Source organism: Coregonus lavaretus (genome assembly GCF_964263955.1).
Source record: "Coregonus lavaretus genome assembly, contig: HAP1_SCAFFOLD_819, whole genome shotgun sequence".
Classification (NCBI taxonomy): domain Eukaryota; kingdom Metazoa; phylum Chordata; class Actinopteri; order Salmoniformes; family Salmonidae; genus Coregonus; species Coregonus lavaretus.
In genome coordinates, this window is record NW_028160043.1 from 3,823 (window position 1) to 26,201 (window position 22,379).

Genomic DNA, 22,379 nt, shown 5'->3' on the forward strand with positions numbered 1-22,379 from the left:
GCCCACCGTTGATGTGATTTAAACCCTGACGTCATGTATCAGTTACAGCTGCTGTGTATATCCCACCAAGGTGTTCATATAGAAGATAAACTGAAGCTATCATCAGATAATCTATAACCATGGCTATCTTTCTCTCAACTCCTACAGGTCTTGCTTCCTCGCTGGCCCTGACTTATCAACAGTCCCGGGGTTGTTCCTGTTCCCCTGACCACAACTCCCCATGGCCTGTATCACAGAGTCCCGCGCCCCGTCCCCCTCTCTTTCCGGGTTCAACACCCCCCTCTCAGAACACACCCCTACCTTCCGGGGCCGGCTGGACGAGACCCCCGCCTGCACCCCTGAGATGGATCTGACCCCCACCCAGTGTGTCCTGCGGAACGTACTATCTATAGACACCGGGGGTGCCCCGGAACCCGAGGGTGGGGGAGGTGGAGGAGGAGGCCATAATGGGGAACACACCTGCGGACACACCTGTGGGGGCCACAGCCCCACGCCTAGCGAGGAGCAGCAGGAGCACTTTGCCAACAGTGTGCTGAAGCTCCATGAGAACGGGGAGGGAGGGGGTAGGACGGAGGGAGAGGGTCAGGACGCGGAGGGAGGAGCGGTGCGGAGCCAGGCTGAGGATGTGAGGCTGCTGTCGGGAGGAAGTGGAGGGTTTCTGGAGGGACTGTTTGGGTGTCTGAAGCCGGTCTGGACCATGATTGGCAAGGCCTACTCTACCGAACACAAACACAACCTGGAAGGTAAGAGTCATTTGGTAATAAGAAGAAAGAGAAAGAGAGAGAGAGAGAGAGAGAGAGAGAGAGAGAGAGAGAGAGAGAGAGAGAGAGAGAGAGAGAGAGAGAGAGAGAGAGAGAGAGAGAGAGAGAGAGAGAGAGAGAGAGAGAGAGAGAGAGAGAGAGAGAGAGAGAGAGAGAGAGAGAGAGAGAGAGAGAGAGAGAGAGAGAGAGAGAGAGAGAGAGAGAGAGAGAGAGACAGACAGAGAGAGATTGTGGTTAGGGTCAAGAGATTCTCCTGACCACTTGACCTGACCAGGAAACCATCTAGCCACTAGTTACAGGTTATAACTAGGACCCCGACAACACTAGATACAGGTTATAACTAGCACCCTGACAACACTAGTTATAGGTTATAACTAGGGCCCTGACAACACTAGTTACAGGTTATAACTAGGGCCCTGACAACACTAGTTACAGGTTATAACTAGGGCCCTGACAACACTAGTTACAGGTTATAATATAACTAGGACCCTGACAACACCAGTTACAGGTTATAACTAGGGCCCTGACAACACTAGTTACAGGTTATAACTAGGGCCCTGACAACACTAGTTACAGGTTATAACTAGGACCCTGACAACACTAGTTACAGGTTATAACTAGGACCCTGACAACACTAGTTACAGGTTATAACTAGGGCCCTGACAATACTAGTTACAGGTTATAACTAGGACCCTGACAACACTAGTTACAGGTTATAACTAGGACCCTGACAACACTAGTTAAAGGTTATAACTAGGGCCCTGACAATACTATTTACAGGTTATAACTAGCACCCTGACAACACTAGTTACAGGTTATAACTAGGACCCTGACAACACTAGTTACAGGTTATAACTAGGACCCTGACAACACTAGTTACAGGTTATAATATAACTAGGGCCCTGACAACACTAGTTACAGGTTATAATATAACTAGGGCCCTGACAACACTAGTTACAGGTTATAACTAGGGCCCTGATAACACTAGTTACAGGTTATAATATAACTAGGACCCTGACAACACTAGTTACAGGTTATAACTAGGACCCTGACAACACTAGTTACAGGTTATAACTAGGGCCCTGACAACACTAGTTACAGGTTATAACTAGGACCCTGATAACACTAGTTACAGGTTATAATATAACTAGGGCCCTGACAACACTAGTTACAGGTTATAACTAGGGCCCTAACAACACTAGTTACAGGTTATAACTAGGACCCTGATAACACTAGTTACAGGTTATAATATAACTAGGCCCCTGATAACACTAGTTACAGGTTATAATATAACTAGGATCCTGACAACACTAGTTACAGGTTATAATATAACTAGGACCCTGACAACACTAGTTACAGGTTATAACTGGGGCCCTGATAACACTAGTTACAGGTTATAATATAACTAGGGCCCTGACAACACTAGTTACAGGTTATAACTAGGACCCTGACAACACTAGTTACAGGTTATAACTAGGGCCCTGACAACACTAGTTACAGGTTATAACTAGGACCCTGATAACACTAGTTACAGGTTATAACTAGGGCCCTGACAACACTAGTTACAGGTTATAACTAGGGCCCTGACAACACTAGTTACAGGTTATAACTAGGGCCCTGACAACACTAGTTACAGGTTATAACTAGGGCCCTGACAACACTAGTTACAGGTTATAATATAACTAGGAACCTGACAACACTGGTTACAGGTTATAACTAGGGCCCTGACAACACTAGTTACAGGTTATAACTAGGACCCTGATAACACTAGTTACAGGTTATAACTAGGACCCTGACAACACTAGTTACAGGTTATAACTAGGGCCCTGACAACACTAGTTACAGGTTATAACTAGGGCCCGACAACACTAGTTACAGGTTATAACTAGGACCCTGATAACACTAGTTACAGGTTATAACTAGGGCCCAGACAACACTAGTTACAGGTTATAATATAACTAGGGCCCTGACAACACTAGTTACAGGTTATAATATAACTAGGGCCCTGACAACACTAGTTACAGGTTATAACTAGGACCCTGACAACACTAGTTACAGGTTATAACTAGGACCCTGATAACACTAGTTACAGGTTATAACTAGGGCCCTGACAACACTAGTTACAGGTTATAACTAGGACCTTGACAACACTAGTTACAGGTTATAACTAGGACCCTGATAACACTAGTTACAGGTTATAACTAGGGCCCCGACAACACTAGCTACAGGTTATAACTAGGACCCTGACAACACTAGATACAGGTTATAACTAGGGCCCTGACAACACTAGTTACAGGTTATAACTAGGGCCCTGACAACACTAGTTACAGGTTATAATATAACTAGGGCCCTGACAACACTAGTTACAGGTTATAACTAGGGCCCTGATAACACTAGTTACAGGTTATAACTAGGGCCCCGACAACACTAGTTACAGGTTATAACTAGGACCCTGACAACACTAGATACAGGTTATAACTAGGGCCCTGACAACACTAGTTACAGGTTATAACTAGGGCCCTGACAACACTAGTTACAGGTTATAATATAACTAGGGCCCTGACAACACTAGTTACAGGTTATAACTGGGGCCCTGACAACACTAGTTACAGGTTATAACTAGGACCCTGACAACACTAGTTACAGGTTATAATATAACTAGGGCCCTGACAACACTAGTTACAGGTTATAACTAGGGCCCTGACAACACTAGTTACAGGTTATAACTAGGACCCTGATAACACTAGTTACAGGTTATAACTAGAGCCCTGACAACACTAGTTACAGGTTATAACTAGGGTCCTGACAACACCAATTACAGGTTATAATATAACTAGGGCCCTGACAACACTAGTTACAGGTTATAACTAGGACCCTGATAACACTAGTTACAGGTTATAACTAGGGCCCTGACAACACTAGTTACAGGTTATAACTAGGGCCCTGACAACACTAGTTACAGGTTATAATATAACTAGGATTCTGACAACACTAGTTACAGGTTATAATATAACTAGGACCCTGACAACACTAGTTACAGGTTATAACTAGGGCCCTGACAACACTAGTTACAGGTTATAACTAGGACCCTGACAACACTAGTTACAGGTTATAAATAGGACCCTGATAACACTAGTTACAGGTTATAACTAGGGCCCTGACAACACTAGTTACAGGTTATAATATAACTAGGGCCCTGACAACACTAGTTACAGGTTATAACTAGGACCCTGACAACACTAGTTACAGGTTATAACTAGGGCCCTGACAACACCAGTTACAGGTTATAACTAGGGCCCTAACACCAGTTACAGGTTATAACTAGGGCCCTGACAACACTAGTTACAGGTTATAACTAGGATTCTGACAACACTAGTTACAGGTAATAATATAACTAGGATCCTGACAACACTAGTTACAGGTTATAACTAGGGCCCTGACAACACTAGTTACAGGTTATAACTAGGACCCTGATAACACTAGTTACAGGTTATAACTAGGGCCCTGACAACACCAGTTACAGGTTATAACTAGGGCCCTGACAATACTAGTTACAGGTTATAACTAGGGCCCTGACAACACTAGTTACAGGTTATAATATAACTAGGGCCCTGACAACACTAGTTACAGGTTATAACTAGGGCCCTGACAACACTAGTTACAGGTTATAATATAACTAGGATTCTGACAACACTAGTTACAGGTTATACTATAACTAGGATCCTGACAACACTAGTTACAGGTTATAACTAGGGCCCTGACAACACTAGTTACAGGTTATAACTAGGGTGCTGACAACACTAGTTACAGGTTATAACTAGGGCCCTGACAACACTAGTTACAGGTTATAATATAACTAGGTCCCTGACAACACTAGTTACAGGTTATAACTAGGATTCTGACAACACTAGTTACAGGTTATAATATAACTAGGATCCTGACAACACTAGTTACAGGTTATAACTAGGGCCCTGACAACACTAGTTACAGGTTATAACTAGGACCCTGACAACACTAGTTACAGGTTATAACTAGGACCCTGACAACACTAGTTACAGGTTATAACTAGGGCCCTGACAACACTAGTTACAGGTTATAACTAGGACCCTGACAACACTAGTTACAGGTTATAACTACGACCCTGACAACACTAGTTACAGGTTATAACTAGGGCCCTGACAACACTAGTTACAGGTTATAACTACGTCCCTGACAACACTAGTTACAGGTTATAACTAGGGCCCTGACAACACTAGTTACAGGTTATAACTAGGACCCTGACAACACTAGTTACAGGTTATAACTAGAGCCCTGACAACACTAGTTACAGGTTATAACTAGGGCCCTGACAACACTAGTTACAGGTTATAACTAGGACCCTACAACACTAGTTACAGGTTATAACTAGGACCCTGACAACACTAGTTACAGGTTATAATATAACTAGGGCCCTGACAACACTAGTTACAGGTTATAACTAGGACCCTGACAACACTAGTTACAGGTTATAACTAGGGCCCTGCCAACACTAGTTACAGGTTATAACTAGGGCCCTGACAACACTAGTTACAGGTTATAATATAACTAGGGCCCTGACAACACTAGTTACAGGTTATAACTAGGGCCCTGACAACACTAGTTACAGGTTATAACTAGGGCCCTGATAACACTAGTTACAGGTTATAATATAACTAGGGCCCTGACAACACTAGTTACAGGTTATATCTAGGGTCCTGACAACACTAGTTACAGGTTATAACTAGGGCCCTGACAACACTAGTTACAGGTTATAACTAGGGCCCTGACAACACTAGTTACAGGTTATAATATAACTAGGATCCTGACAACACTAGTTACAGGTTATAACTACGACCCTGACAGCACTAGTTGCAGGTTATAATATAACTAGGGCCCTGACAACACTAGTTACAGGTTATAATATAACTAGGACCCTGACAACACTAGTTACAGGTTATAACTAGGGCCCTGACAACACTAGTTACAGGTTATAATATAACTAGGAACCTGACAACACTGGTTACAGGTTATAACTAGGGCCCTGACAACACTAGTTACAGGTTATAACTAGGACCCTGATAACACTAGTTACAGGTTATAACTAGGACCCTGACAACACTAGTTACAGGTTATAACTAGGGCCCTGACAACACTAGTTACAGGTTATAACTAGGGCCCGACAACACTAGTTACAGGTTATAACTAGGACCCTGATAACACTAGTGACAGGTTATAACTAGGGCCCTGACAACACTAGTTACAGGTTATAATATAACTAGGGCCCTGACAACACTAGTTACAGGTTATAACTAGGACCCTGACAACACTAGTTACAGGTTATAACTAGGACCCTGATAACACTAGTTACAGGTTATAACTAGGGCCCTGACAACACTAGTTACAGGTTATAACTAGGACCCTGACAACACTAGTTACAGGTTATAACTAGGACCCTGATAACACTAGTTACAGGTTATAACTAGGGCCCCGACAACACTAGTTACAGGTTATAACTAGGACCCTGACAACACTAGATACAGGTTATAACTAGTGCCCTGACAACACTAGTTACAGGTTATAACTAGGGCCCTGATAACACTAGTTACAGGTTATAACTAGGGCCCTGACAACACTAGTTACAGGTTATAACTAGGGCCCTGACAACACTAGTTACAGGTTATAATATAACTAGGGCCCTGACAACACTAGTTACAGGTTATAACTGGGGCCCTGACAACACTAGTTACAGGTTATAACTAGGACCCTGACAACACTAGATACAGGTTATAACTAGGGCCCTGACAACACTAGTTACAGGTTATAACTAGGGCCCTGACAACACTAGTTACAGGTTATAATATAACTAGGGCCCTGACAACACTAGTTACAGGTTATAACTAGGGCCCTGACAACACTAGTTACAGGTTATAACTAGGACCCTGATAACACTAGTTACAGGTTATAACTAGAGCCCTGACAACACTAGTTACAGGTTATAACTAGGGCCCTGACAACACCAATTACAGGTTATAATATAACTAGGGCCCTGACAACACTAGTTACAGGTTATAACTAGGACCCTGATAACACTAGTTACAGGTTATAACTAGGGCCCTGACAACACTAGTTACAGGTTATAACTAGGGCCCTGACAACACTAGTTACAGGTTATAATATAACTAGGATTCTGACAACACTAGTTACAGGTTATAATATAACTAGGACCCTGACAACACTAGTTACAGGTTATAACTAGGGCCCTGACAACACTAGTTACAGGTTATAATATAACTAGGGCCCTGACAACACTAGTTACAGGTTATAACTAGGACCCTGACAACACTAGTTACAGGTTATAACTAGGACCCTGATAACACTAGTTACAGGTTATAACTAGGGCCCTGACAACACTAGTTACAGGTTATAACTAGGACCCTGACAACACTAGTTACAGGTTATAACTAGGACCCTGATAACACTAGTTACAGGTTATAACTAGGGCCCCGACAACACTAGTTACAGGTTATAACTAGGACCCTGACAACACTAGATACAGGTTATAACTAGTGCCCTGACAACACTAGTTACAGGTTATAACTAGGGCCCTGACAACACTAGTTACAGGTTATAATATAACTAGGGCCCTGACAACACTAGTTACAGGTTATAACTAGGGCCCTGATAACACTAGTTACAGGTTATAACTAGGGCCCCGACAACACTAGTTACAGGTTATAACTAGGACCCTGACAACACTAGATACAGGTTATAACTAGGGCCCTGACAACACTAGTTACATGTTATAACTAGGGCCCTGACAACACTAGTTACAGGTTATAATATAACTAGGGCCCTGACAACACTAGTTACAGGTTATAACTGGGGCCCTGACAACACTAGTTACAGGTTATAACTAGGACCCTGACAACACTAGATACAGGTTATAACTAGGGCCCTGACAACACTAGTTACAGGTTATAACTAGGGCCCTGACAACACTAGTTACAGGTTATAATATAACTAGGGCCCTGACAACACTAGTTACAGGTTATAACTAGGGCCCTGACAACACTAGTTACAGGTTATAACTAGGACCCTGATAACACTAGTTACAGGTTATAACTAGAGCCCTGAAAACACTAGTTACAGGTTATAACTAGGGCCCTGACAACACCAATTACAGGTTATAATATAACTAGGGCCCTGACAACACTAGTTACAGGTTATAACTAGGACCCTGATAACACTAGTTACAGGTTATAACTAGGGCCCTGACAACACTAGTTACAGGTTATAACTAGGGCCCTGACAACACTAGTTACAGGTTATAATATAACTAGGATTCTGACAACACTAGTTACAGGTTATAATATAACTAGGACCCTGACAACACTAGTTACAGGTTATAACTAGGGCCCTGACAACACTAGTTACAGGTTATAACTAGGACCCTGACAACACTAGTTACAGGTTATAACTAGGACCCTGATAACACTAGTTACAGGTTATAACTAGGGCCCTGACAACACTAGTTACAGGTTATAATATAACTAGGGCCCTGACAACACTAGTTACAGGTTATAACTAGGACCCTGACAACACTAGTTACAGGTTATAACTAGGGCCCTGACAACACTAGTTACAGGTTATAACTAGGACCCTGACAACACTAGTTACAGGTTATAATATAACTAGGGCCCTGACAACACTAGTTACAGGTTATAACTAGGACCCTGACAACACTAGTTACAGGTTATAACTAGGGCCCTGACAACACTAGTTACAGGTTATAACTAGGGCCCTGACAACACTAGTTACAGGTTATAATATAACTAGGGCCCTGACAACACTAGTTACAGGTTATAACTAGGGCCCTGACAACACCAGTTACAGGTTATAACTAGGGCCCTGACAACACCAGTTACAGGTTATAACTAGGGCCCTGACAACACTAGTTACAGGTTATAACTAGGATTCTGACAACACTAGTTACAGGTTATAATATAACTAGGATCCTGACAACACTAGTTACAGGTTATAACTAGGGCCCTGACAACACTAGTTACAGGTTATAACTAGGACCCTGATAACACTAGTTACAGGTTATAACTAGGGCCCTGACAACACTAGTTACAGGTTATATCTAGGACCCTGATAACACTAGTTACAGGTTATAACTAGGGCCCTGACAACACCAGTTACAGGTTATAACTAGGGCCCTGACAATACTAGTTACAGGTTATAACTAGGGCCCTGACAACACTAGTTACAAGTTATAATATAACTAGGGCCCTGACAACACTAGTTACAGGTTATAACTAGGGCCCTGACAACACTAGTTACAGGTTATAATATAACTAGGATTCTGACAACACTAGTTACAGGTTATAATATAACTAGGATCCTGACAACACTAGTTACAGGTTATAACTAGGGCCCTGACAACACTAGTTACAGGTTATAACTAGGGCCCTGACAACACTAGTTACAGGTTATAACTAGGGCCCTGACAACACTAGTTACAGGTTATAATATAACTAGGTCCCTGACAACACTAGTTACAGGTTATAACTAGGATTCTGACAACACTAGTTACAGGTTATAATATAACTAGGATCCTGACAACACTAGTTACAGGTTATAACTAGGGCCCTGACAACATTAGTTACAGGTTATAACTAGGACCCTGACAACACTAGTTACAGGTTATAACTAGGGCCCTGACAACACTAGTTACAGGTTATAACTAGGACCCTGACAACACTAGTTACAGGTTATAACTACGACCCTGACAACACTAGTTACAGGTTATAACTAGGGCCCTGACAACACTAGTTACAGGTTATAACTACGACCCTGACAACACTAGTTACAGGTTATAACTAGGGCCCTGACAACACTTGTTACAGGTTATAACTAGGACCCTGACAACACTAGTTACAGGTTATAACTAGGGCCCTGACAACACTAGTTACAGGTTATAACTAGGGCCCTGACAACACTAGTTACAGGTTATAACTAGGACCCTGACAACACTAGTTACAGGTTATAACTAGGACCCTGACAACACTAGTTACAGGTTATAATATAACTAGGGCCCTGACAACACTAGTTACAGGTTATAACTAGGACCCTGACAACACTAGTTACAGGTTATAACTAGGGCCCTGACAACACTAGTTACAGGTTATAACTAGGGCCCTGACAACACTAGATACAGGTTATAACTAGGGTCCTGACAACACTAGTTACAGGTTATAACTAGGGCCCTGACAACACTAGTTACAGGTTATAATATAACTAGGGCCCTGACAACACTAGTTACAGGTTATAACTGGGGCCCTGACAACACTAGTTACAGGTTATAACTAGGACCCTGACAACACTAGTTACAGGTTATAATATAACTAGGGCCCTGACAACACTAGTTACAGGTTATAACTAGGGCCCTGACAACACTAGTTACAGGTTATAACTAGGACCCTGATAACACTAGTTACAGGTTATAACTAGGGCCCTGACAACACTAGTTACAGGTTATAACTAGGGCCCTGACAACACTAGTTACAGGTTATAACTAGGGCCCTGACAACACTAGTTACAGGTTATAACTAGGGCCCTGACAACACTAGTTACAGGTTATAATATAACTAGGAACCTGACAACACTGGTTACAGGTTATAACTAGGGCCCTGACAACACTAGTTACAGGTTATAACTAGGACCCTGATAACACTAGTTACAGGTTATAACTAGGACCCTGACAACACTAGTTACAGGTTATAACTAGGGCCCTGACAACACTAGTTACAGGTTATAACTAGGGCCCGACAACACTAGTTACAGGTTATAACTAGGACCCTGATAACACTAGTTACAGGTTATAACTAGGGCCCAGACAACACTAGTTACAGGTTATAATATAACTAGGGCCCTGACAACACTAGTTACAGGTTATAATATAACTAGGGCCCTGACAACACTAGTTACAGGTTATAACTAGGACCCTGACAACACTAGTTACAGGTTATAACTAGGACCCTGATAACACTAGTTACAGGTTATAACTAGGGCCCTGACAACACTAGTTACAGGTTATAACTAGGACCTTGACAACACTAGTTACAGGTTATAACTAGGACCCTGATAACACTAGTTACAGGTTATAACTAGGGCCCCGACAACACTAGCTACAGGTTATAACTAGGACCCTGACAACACTAGATACAGGTTATAACTAGGGCCCTGACAACACTAGTTACAGGTTATAACTAGGGCCCTGACAACACTAGTTACAGGTTATAATATAACTAGGGCCCTGACAACACTAGTTACAGGTTATAACTAGGGCCCTGATAACACTAGTTACAGGTTATAACTAGGGCCCCGACAACACTAGTTACAGGTTATAACTAGGACCCTGACAACACTAGATACAGGTTATAACTAGGGCCCTGACAACACTAGTTACAGGTTATAACTAGGGCCCTGACAACACTAGTTACAGGTTATAATATAACTAGGGCCCTGACAACACTAGTTACAGGTTATAACTGGGGCCCTGACAACACTAGTTACAGGTTATAACTAGGACCCTGACAACACTAGTTACAGGTTATAATATAACTAGGGCCCTGACAACACTAGTTACAGGTTATAACTAGGGCCCTGACAACACTAGTTACAGGTTATAACTAGGACCCTGATAACACTAGTTACAGGTTATAACTAGAGCCCTGACAACACTAGTTACAGGTTATAACTAGGGTCCTGACAACACCAATTACAGGTTATAATATAACTAGGGCCCTGACAACACTAGTTACAGGTTATAACTAGGACCCTGATAACACTAGTTACAGGTTATAACTAGGGCCCTGACAACACTAGTTACAGGTTATAACTAGGGCCCTGACAACACTAGTTACAGGTTATAATATAACTAGGATTCTGACAACACTAGTTACAGGTTATAATATAACTAGGACCCTGACAACACTAGTTACAGGTTATAACTAGGGCCCTGACAACACTAGTTACAGGTTATAACTAGGACCCTGACAACACTAGTTACAGGTTATAAATAGGACCCTGATAACACTAGTTACAGGTTATAACTAGGGCCCTGACAACACTAGTTACAGGTTATAATATAACTAGGGCCCTGACAACACTAGTTACAGGTTATAACTAGGACCCTGACAACACTAGTTACAGGTTATAACTAGGGCCCTGACAACACCAGTTACAGGTTATAACTAGGGCCCTAACACCAGTTACAGGTTATAACTAGGGCCCTGACAACACTAGTTACAGGTTATAACTAGGATTCTGACAACACTAGTTACAGGTAATAATATAACTAGGATCCTGACAACACTAGTTACAGGTTATAACTAGGGCCCTGACAACACTAGTTACAGGTTATAACTAGGACCCTGATAACACTAGTTACAGGTTATAACTAGGGCCCTGACAACACCAGTTACAGGTTATAACTAGGGCCCTGACAATACTAGTTACAGGTTATAACTAGGGCCCTGACAACACTAGTTACAGGTTATAATATAACTAGGGCCCTGACAACACTAGTTACAGGTTATAACTAGGGCCCTGACAACACTAGTTACAGGTTATAATATAACTAGGATTCTGACAACACTAGTTACAGGTTATACTATAACTAGGATCCTGACAACACTAGTTACAGGTTATAACTAGGGCCCTGACAACACTAGTTACAGGTTATAACTAGGGTGCTGACAACACTAGTTACAGGTTATAACTAGGGCCCTGACAACACTAGTTACAGGTTATAATATAACTAGGTCCCTGACAACACTAGTTACAGGTTATAACTAGGATTCTGACAACACTAGTTACAGGTTATAATATAACTAGGATCCTGACAACACTAGTTACAGGTTATAACTAGGGCCCTGACAACACTAGTTACAGGTTATAACTAGGACCCTGACAACACTAGTTACAGGTTATAACTAGGACCCTGACAACACTAGTTACAGGTTATAACTAGGGCCCTGACAACACTAGTTACAGGTTATAACTAGGACCCTGACAACACTAGTTACAGGTTATAACTACGACCCTGACAACACTAGTTACAGGTTATAACTACGTCCCTGACAACACTAGTTACAGGTTATAACTAGGGCCCTGACAACACTAGTTACAGGTTATAACTAGGACCCTGACAACACTAGTTACAGGTTATAACTAGAGCCCTGACAACACTAGTTACAGGTTATAACTAGGGCCCTGACAACACTAGTTACAGGTTATAACTAGGACCCTACAACACTAGTTACAGGTTATAACTAGGACCCTGACAACACTAGTTACAGGTTATAATATAACTAGGGCCCTGACAACACTAGTTACAGGTTATAACTAGGACCCTGACAACACTAGTTACAGGTTATAACTAGGGCCCTGCCAACACTAGTTACAGGTTATAACTAGGGCCCTGACAACACTAGTTACAGGTTATAATATAACTAGGGCCCTGACAACACTAGTTACAGGTTATAACTAGGGCCCTGACAACACTAGTTACAGGTTATAACTAGGGCCCTGATAACACTAGTTACAGGTTATAATATAACTAGGGCCCTGACAACACTAGTTACAGGTTATATCTAGGGTCCTGACAACACTAGTTACAGGTTATAACTAGGGCCCTGACAACACTAGTTACAGGTTATAACTAGGGCCCTGACAACACTAGTTACAGGTTATAATATAACTAGGATCCTGACAACACTAGTTACAGGTTATAACTACGACCCTGACAGCACTAGTTGCAGGTTATAATATAACTAGGGCCCTGACAACACTAGTTACAGGTTATAATATAACTAGGACCCTGACAACACTAGTTACAGGTTATAACTAGGGCCCTGACAACACTAGTTACAGGTTATAATATAACTAGGAACCTGACAACACTGGTTACAGGTTATAACTAGGGCCCTGACAACACTAGTTACAGGTTATAACTAGGACCCTGATAACACTAGTTACAGGTTATAACTAGGACCCTGACAACACTAGTTACAGGTTATAACTAGGGCCCTGACAACACTAGTTACAGGTTATAACTAGGGCCCGACAACACTAGTTACAGGTTATAACTAGGACCCTGATAACACTAGTGACAGGTTATAACTAGGGCCCTGACAACACTAGTTACAGGTTATAATATAACTAGGGCCCTGACAACACTAGTTACAGGTTATAACTAGGACCCTGACAACACTAGTTACAGGTTATAACTAGGACCCTGATAACACTAGTTACAGGTTATAACTAGGGCCCTGACAACACTAGTTACAGGTTATAACTAGGACCCTGACAACACTAGTTACAGGTTATAACTAGGACCCTGATAACACTAGTTACAGGTTATAACTAGGGCCCCGACAACACTAGTTACAGGTTATAACTAGGACCCTGACAACACTAGATACAGGTTATAACTAGTGCCCTGACAACACTAGTTACAGGTTATAACTAGGGCCCTGATAACACTAGTTACAGGTTATAACTAGGGCCCTGACAACACTAGTTACAGGTTATAACTAGGGCCCTGACAACACTAGTTACAGGTTATAATATAACTAGGGCCCTGACAACACTAGTTACAGGTTATAACTGGGGCCCTGACAACACTAGTTACAGGTTATAACTAGGACCCTGACAACACTAGATACAGGTTATAACTAGGGCCCTGACAACACTAGTTACAGGTTATAACTAGGGCCCTGACAACACTAGTTACAGGTTATAATATAACTAGGGCCCTGACAACACTAGTTACAGGTTATAACTAGGGCCCTGACAACACTAGTTACAGGTTATAACTAGGACCCTGATAACACTAGTTACAGGTTATAACTAGAGCCCTGACAACACTAGTTACAGGTTATAACTAGGGCCCTGACAACACCAATTACAGGTTATAATATAACTAGGGCCCTGACAACACTAGTTACAGGTTATAACTAGGACCCTGATAACACTAGTTACAGGTTATAACTAGGGCCCTGACAACACTAGTTACAGGTTATAACTAGGGCCCTGACAACACTAGTTACAGGTTATAATATAACTAGGATTCTGACAACACTAGTTACAGGTTATAATATAACTAGGACCCTGACAACACTAGTTACAGGTTATAACTAGGGCCCTGACAACACTAGTTACAGGTTATAATATAACTAGGGCCCTGACAACACTAGTTACAGGTTATAACTAGGACCCTGACAACACTAGTTACAGGTTATAACTAGGACCCTGATAACACTAGTTACAGGTTATAACTAGGGCCCTGACAACACTAGTTACAGGTTATAACTAGGACCCTGACAACACTAGTTACAGGTTATAACTAGGACCCTGATAACACTAGTTACAGGTTATAACTAGGGCCCCGACAACACTAGTTACAGGTTATAACTAGGACCCTGACAACACTAGATACAGGTTATAACTAGTGCCCTGACAACACTAGTTACAGGTTATAACTAGGGCCCTGACAACACTAGTTACAGGTTATAATATAACTAGGGCCCTGACAACACTAGTTACAGGTTATAACTAGGGCCCTGATAACACTAGTTACAGGTTATAACTAGGGCCCCGACAACACTAGTTACAGGTTATAACTAGGACCCTGACAACACTAGATACAGGTTATAACTAGGGCCCTGACAACACTAGTTACATGTTATAACTAGGGCCCTGACAACACTAGTTACAGGTTATAATATAACTAGGGCCCTGACAACACTAGTTACAGGTTATAACTGGGGCCCTGACAACACTAGTTACAGGTTATAACTAGGACCCTGACAACACTAGATACAGGTTATAACTAGGGCCCTGACAACACTAGTTACAGGTTATAACTAGGGCCCTGACAACACTAGTTACAGGTTATAATATAACTAGGGCCCTGACAACACTAGTTACAGGTTATAACTAGGGCCCTGACAACACTAGTTACAGGTTATAACTAGGACCCTGATAACACTAGTTACAGGTTATAACTAGAGCCCTGAAAACACTAGTTACAGGTTATAACTAGGGCCCTGACAACACCAATTACAGGTTATAATATAACTAGGGCCCTGACAACACTAGTTACAGGTTATAACTAGGACCCTGATAACACTAGTTACAGGTTATAACTAGGGCCCTGACAACACTAGTTACAGGTTATAACTAGGGCCCTGACAACACTAGTTACAGGTTATAATATAACTAGGATTCTGACAACACTAGTTACAGGTTATAATATAACTAGGACCCTGACAACACTAGTTACAGGTTATAACTAGGGCCCTGACAACACTAGTTACAGGTTATAACTAGGACCCTGACAACACTAGTTACAGGTTATAACTAGGACCCTGATAACACTAGTTACAGGTTATAACTAGGGCCCTGACAACACTAGTTACAGGTTATAATATAACTAGGGCCCTGACAACACTAGTTACAGGTTATAACTAGGACCCTGACAACACTAGTTACAGGTTATAACTAGGGCCCTGACAACACTAGTTACAGGTTATAACTAGGACCCTGACAACACTAGTTACAGGTTATAATATAACTAGGGCCCTGACAACACTAGTTACAGGTTATAACTAGGACCCTGACAACACTAGTTACAGGTTATAACTAGGGCCCTGACAACACTAGTTACAGGTTATAACTAGGGCCCTGACAACACTAGTTACAGGTTATAATATAACTAGGGCCCTGACAACACTAGTTACAGGTTATAACTAGGGCCCTGACAACACCAGTTACAGGTTATAACTAGGGCCCTGACAACACCAGTTACAGGTTATAACTAGGGCCCTGACAACACTAGTTACAGGTTATAACTAGGATTCTGACAACACTAGTTACAGGTTATAATATAACTAGGATCCTGACAACACTAGTTACAGGTTATAACTAGGGCCCTGACAACACTAGTTACAGGTTATAACTAGGACCCTGATAACACTAGTTACAGGTTATAACTAGGGCCCTGACAACACTAGTTACAGGTTATATCTAGGACCCTGATAACACTAGTTACAGGTTATAACTAGGGCCCTGACAACACCAGTTACAGGTTATAACTAGGGCCCTGACAATACTAGTTACAGGTTATAACTAGGGCCCTGACAACACTAGTTACAAGTTATAATATAACTAGGGCCCTGACAACACTAGTTACAGGTTATAACTAGGGCCCTGACAACACTAGTTACAGGTTATAATATAACTAGGATTCTGACAACACTAGTTACAGGTTATAATATAACTAGGATCCTGACAACACTAGTTACAGGTTATAACTAGGGCCCTGACAACACTAGTTACAGGTTATAACTAGGGCCCTGACAACACTAGTTACAGGTTATAACTAGGGCCCTGACAACACTAGTTACAGGTTATAATATAACTAGGTCCCTGACAACACTAGTTACAGGTTATAACTAGGATTCTGACAACACTAGTTACAGGTTATAATATAACTAGGATCCTGACAACACTAGTTACAGGTTATAACTAGGGCCCTGACAACATTAGTTACAGGTTATAACTAGGACCCTGACAACACTAGTTACAGGTTATAACTAGGGCCCTGACAACACTAGTTACAGGTTATAACTAGGACCCTGACAACACTAGTTACAGGTTATAACTACGACCCTGACAACACTAGTTACAGGTTATAACTAGGGCCCTGACAACACTAGTTACAGGTTATAACTACGACCCTGACAACACTAGTTACAGGTTATAACTAGGGCCCTGACAACACTTGTTACAGGTTATAACTAGGACCCTGACAACACTAGTTACAGGTTATAACTAGGGCCCTGACAACACTAGTTACAGGTTATAACTAGGGCCCTGACAACACTAGTTACAGGTTATAACTAGGACCCTGACAACACTAGTTACAGGTTATAACTAGGACCCTGACAACACTAGTTACAGGTTATAATATAACTAGGGCCCTGACAACACTAGTTACAGGTTATAACTAGGACCCTGACAACACTAGTTACAGGTTATAACTAGGGCCCTGACAACACTAGTTACAGGTTATAACTAGGGCCCTGACAACACTAGATACAGGTTATAACTAGGGTCCTGACAACACTAGTTACAGGTTATAACTAGGGCCCTGACAACACTAGTTACAGGTTATAATATAACTAGGGCCCTGACAACACTAGTTACAGGTTATAACTGGGGCCCTGACAACACTAGTTACAGGTTATAACTAGGACCCTGACAACACTAGTTACAGGTTATAATATAACTAGGGCCCTGACAACACTAGTTACAGGTTATAACTAGGGCCCTGACAACACTAGTTACAGGTTATAACTAGGACCCTGATAACACTAGTTACAGGTTATAACTAGAGCCCTGACAACACTAGTTACAGGTTATAACTAGGGTCCTGACAACACCAATTACAGGTTATAATATAACTAGGGCCCTGACAACACTAGTTACAGGTTATAACTAGGACCCTGATAACACTAGTTACAGGTTATAACTAGGGCCCTGACAACACTAGTTACAGGTTATAACTAGGGCCCTGACAACACTAGTTACAGGTTATAATATAACTAGGATTCTGACAACACTAGTTACAGGTTATAATATAACTAGGACCCTGACAACACTAGTTACAGGTTATAACTAGGGCCCTGACAACACTAGTTACAGGTTATAACTAGGACCCTGACAACACTAGTTACAGGTTATAAATAGGACCCTGATAACACTAGTTACAGGTTATAACTAGGGCCCTGACAACACTAGTTACAGGTTATAATATAACTAGGGCCCTGACAACACTAGTTACAGGTTATAACTAGGACCCTGACAACACTAGTTACAGGTTATAACTAGGGACCTGACAACACCAGTTACAGGTTATAACTAGGGCCCTAACACCAGTTACAGGTTATAACTAGGGCCCTGACAACACTAGTTACAGGTTATAACTAGGATTCTGACAACACTAGTTACAGGTAATAATATAACTAGGATCCTGACAACACTAGTTACAGGTTATAACTAGGGCCCTGACAACACTAGTTACAGGTTATAACTAGAACCTGATAACACTAGTTACAGGTTATAACTAGGGCCCTGACAACACCAGTTACAGGTTATAACTAGGGCCCTGACAATACTAGTTACAGGTTATAACTAGGGCCCTGACAACACTAGTTACAGGTTATAATATAACTAGGGCCCTGACAACACTAGTTACAGGTTATAACTAGGGCCCTGACAACACTAGTTACAGGTTATAATATAACTAGGATTCTGACAACACTAGTTACAGGTTATAATATAACTAGGACCCTGACAACACTAGTTACAGGTTATAACTAGGACCCTGACAACACTAGTTACAGGTTATAACTAGGGCCCTGACAACACTAGTTACAGGTTATAACTAGGACCCTGACAACACTAGTTACAGGTTATAACTACGACCCTGACAACACTAGTTACAGGTTATAACTAGGGCCCTGACAACACTAGTTACAGGTTATAACTACGACCCTGACAACACTAGTTACAGGTTATAACTAGGGCCCTGACAACACTAGTTACAGGTTATAACTAGGACCGTGACAACACTAGTTACAGGTTATAACTAGAGCCCTGACAACACTAGTTACAGGTTATAACTAGGGCCCTGACAACACTAGTTACAGGTTATAACTAGGACCCTACAACACTAGTTACAGGTTATAACTAGGACCCTGACAACACTAGTTACAGGTTATAATATAACTAGGGCCCTGACAACACTAGTTACAGGTTATAACTAGGACCCTGACAACACTAGTTACAGGTTATAACTAGGGCCCTGCCAACACTAGTTACAGGTTATAACTAGGGCCCTGACAACACTAGTTACAGGTTATAATATAACTAGGGCCCTGACAACACTAGTTACAGGTTATAACTAGGGCCCTGACAACACTAGTTACAGGTTATAACTAGGGCCCTGATAACACTAGTTACAGGTTATAATATAACTAGGGCCCTGACAACACTAGTTACAGGTTATATCTAGGGTCCTGACAACACTAGTTACAGGTTATAACTAGGGCCCTGACAACACTAGTTACAGGTTATAACTAGGGCCCTGACAACACTAGTTACAGGTTATAATATAACTAGGATCCTGACAACACTAGTTACAGGTTATAACTACGACCCTGACAGCACTAGTTACAGGTTATAATATAACTAGGGCCCTGAAAACACTAGTTACAGGTTATAATATAACTAGGACCCTGACAACACTAGTTACAGGTTATAACTAGGGCCCTGACAACACTAGTTACAGGTTATAATATAACTAGGAACCTGACAACACTGGTTACAGGTTATAACTAGGGCCCTGACAACACTAGTTACAGGTTATAACTAGGACCCTGATAACACTAGTTACAGGTTATAACTAGGACCCTGACAACACTAGTTACAGGTTATAACTAGGGCCCTGACAACACTAGTTACAGGTTATAACTAGGGCCCGACAACACTAGTTACAGGTTATAACTAGGACCCTGACAACACTAGTTACAGGTTATAATATAACTAGGATTCTGACAACACTAGTTACAGGTTATAATATAACTAGGATCCTGACAACACTAGTTACAGGTTATAACTAGGGCCCTGACAACACTAGTTACAGGTTATAACTAGGGCGCTGACAACACTAGTTACAGGTTATAACTAGGGCCCTGACAACACTAGTTACAGGTTATAATATAACTAGGTCCCTGACAACACTAGTTACAGGTTATAACTAGGATTCTGACAACACTAGTTACAGGTTATAATATAACTAGGATCCTGACAACACTAGTTACAGGTTATAACTAGGGCCCTGACAACACTAGTTACAGGTTATAACTAGGACCCTGACAACACTAGTTACAGGTTATAACTAGGACCCTGACAACACTAGTTACAGGTTATAACTAGGGCCCTGACAACACTAGTTACAGGTTATAACTAGGACCCTGACAACACTAGTTACAGGTTATAACTACGACCCTGACAACACTAGTTACAGGTTATAACTAGGGCCCTGACAACACTAGTTACAGGTTATAACTACGACCCTGACAACACTAGTTACAGGTTATAACTAGGGCCCTGACAACACTAGTTACAGGTTATAACTAGGACCCTGACAACACTAGTTACAGGTTATAACTAGAGCCCTGACAACACTAGTTACAGGTTATAACTAGGGCCCTGCCAACACTAGTTACAGGTTATAACTAGGGCCCTGACAACACTAGTTACAGGTTATAATATAACTAGGGCCCTGACAACACTAGTTACAGGTTATAACTAGGGCCCTGACAACACTAGTTACAGGTTATAACTAGGGCCCTGATAACACTAGTTACAGGTTATAATATAACTAGGGCCCTGACAACACTAGTTACAGGTTATATCTAGGGTCCTGACAACACTAGTTACAGGTTATAACTAGGGCCCTGACAACACTAGTTACAGGTTATAACTAGGGCCCTGACAACACTAGTTACAGGTTGTAATATAACTAGGATCCTGACAACACTAGTTACAGGTTATAACTACGACCCTGACAGCACTAGTTACAGGTTATAATATAACTAGGGCCCTGAAAACACTAGTTACAGGTTATAATATAACTAGGACCCTGACAACACTAGTTACAGGTTATAACTAGGGCCCTGACAACACTAGTTACAGGTTATAATATAACTAGGAACCTGACAACACTGGTTACAGGTTATAACTAGGGCCCTGACAACACTAGTTACAGGTTATAACTAGGACCCTGATAACACTAGTTACAGGTTATAACTAGGACCCTGACAACACTAGTTACAGGTTATAACTAGGGCCCTGACAACACTAGTTACAGGTTATAACTAGGGCCCGACAACACTAGTTACAGGTTATAACTAGGACCCTGATAACACTAGTTACAGGTTATAACTAGGGCCCTGACAACACTAGTTACAGGTTATAATATAACTAGGGCCCTGACAACACTAGTTACAGGTTATAACTAGGACCCTGACAACACTAGTTACAGGTTATAACTAGGACCCTGATAACACTAGTTACAGGTTATAACTAGGGCCCTGACAACACTAGTTACAGGTTATAACTAGGACCCTGACAACACTAGTTACAGGTTATAACTAGGACCCTGATAACACTAGTTACAGGTTATAACTAGGGCCCCGACAACACTAGTTACAGGTTATAACTAGGACCCTGACAACACTAGATACAGGTTATAACTAGGGCCCTGACAACACTAGTTACAGGTTATAACTAGGGCCCTGACAACACTAGTTACAGGTTATAATATAACTAGGGCCCTGACAACACTAGTTACAGGTTATAACTATGGCCCTGATAACACTAGTTACAGGTTATAACTAGGGCCCCGACAACACTAGTTACAGGTTATAACTAGGACCCTGACAACACTAGATACAGGTTATA

The 22,379-nt window shown here is 41.6% G+C and overlaps 1 protein-coding gene across 1 annotated transcript in view; it reads left to right on the forward strand.

Annotated features, from left to right (window-relative positions):
* Positions 1–220: 220 nt before the first annotated feature.
* LOC311122239 (mitogen-activated protein kinase kinase kinase 12-like) overlaps positions 221–22,379 on the forward strand; it is a gene marked incomplete at both ends in the record, with an annotated part of 73,777 nt that continues 51,618 nt past the window's right edge. The window contains one exon of the mRNA XM_084196626.1: positions 221–743. Coding sequence (XP_084052752.1) covers positions 221–743 — 523 coding nt within the window. The remainder of the gene's footprint in view (positions 744–22,379) is intronic.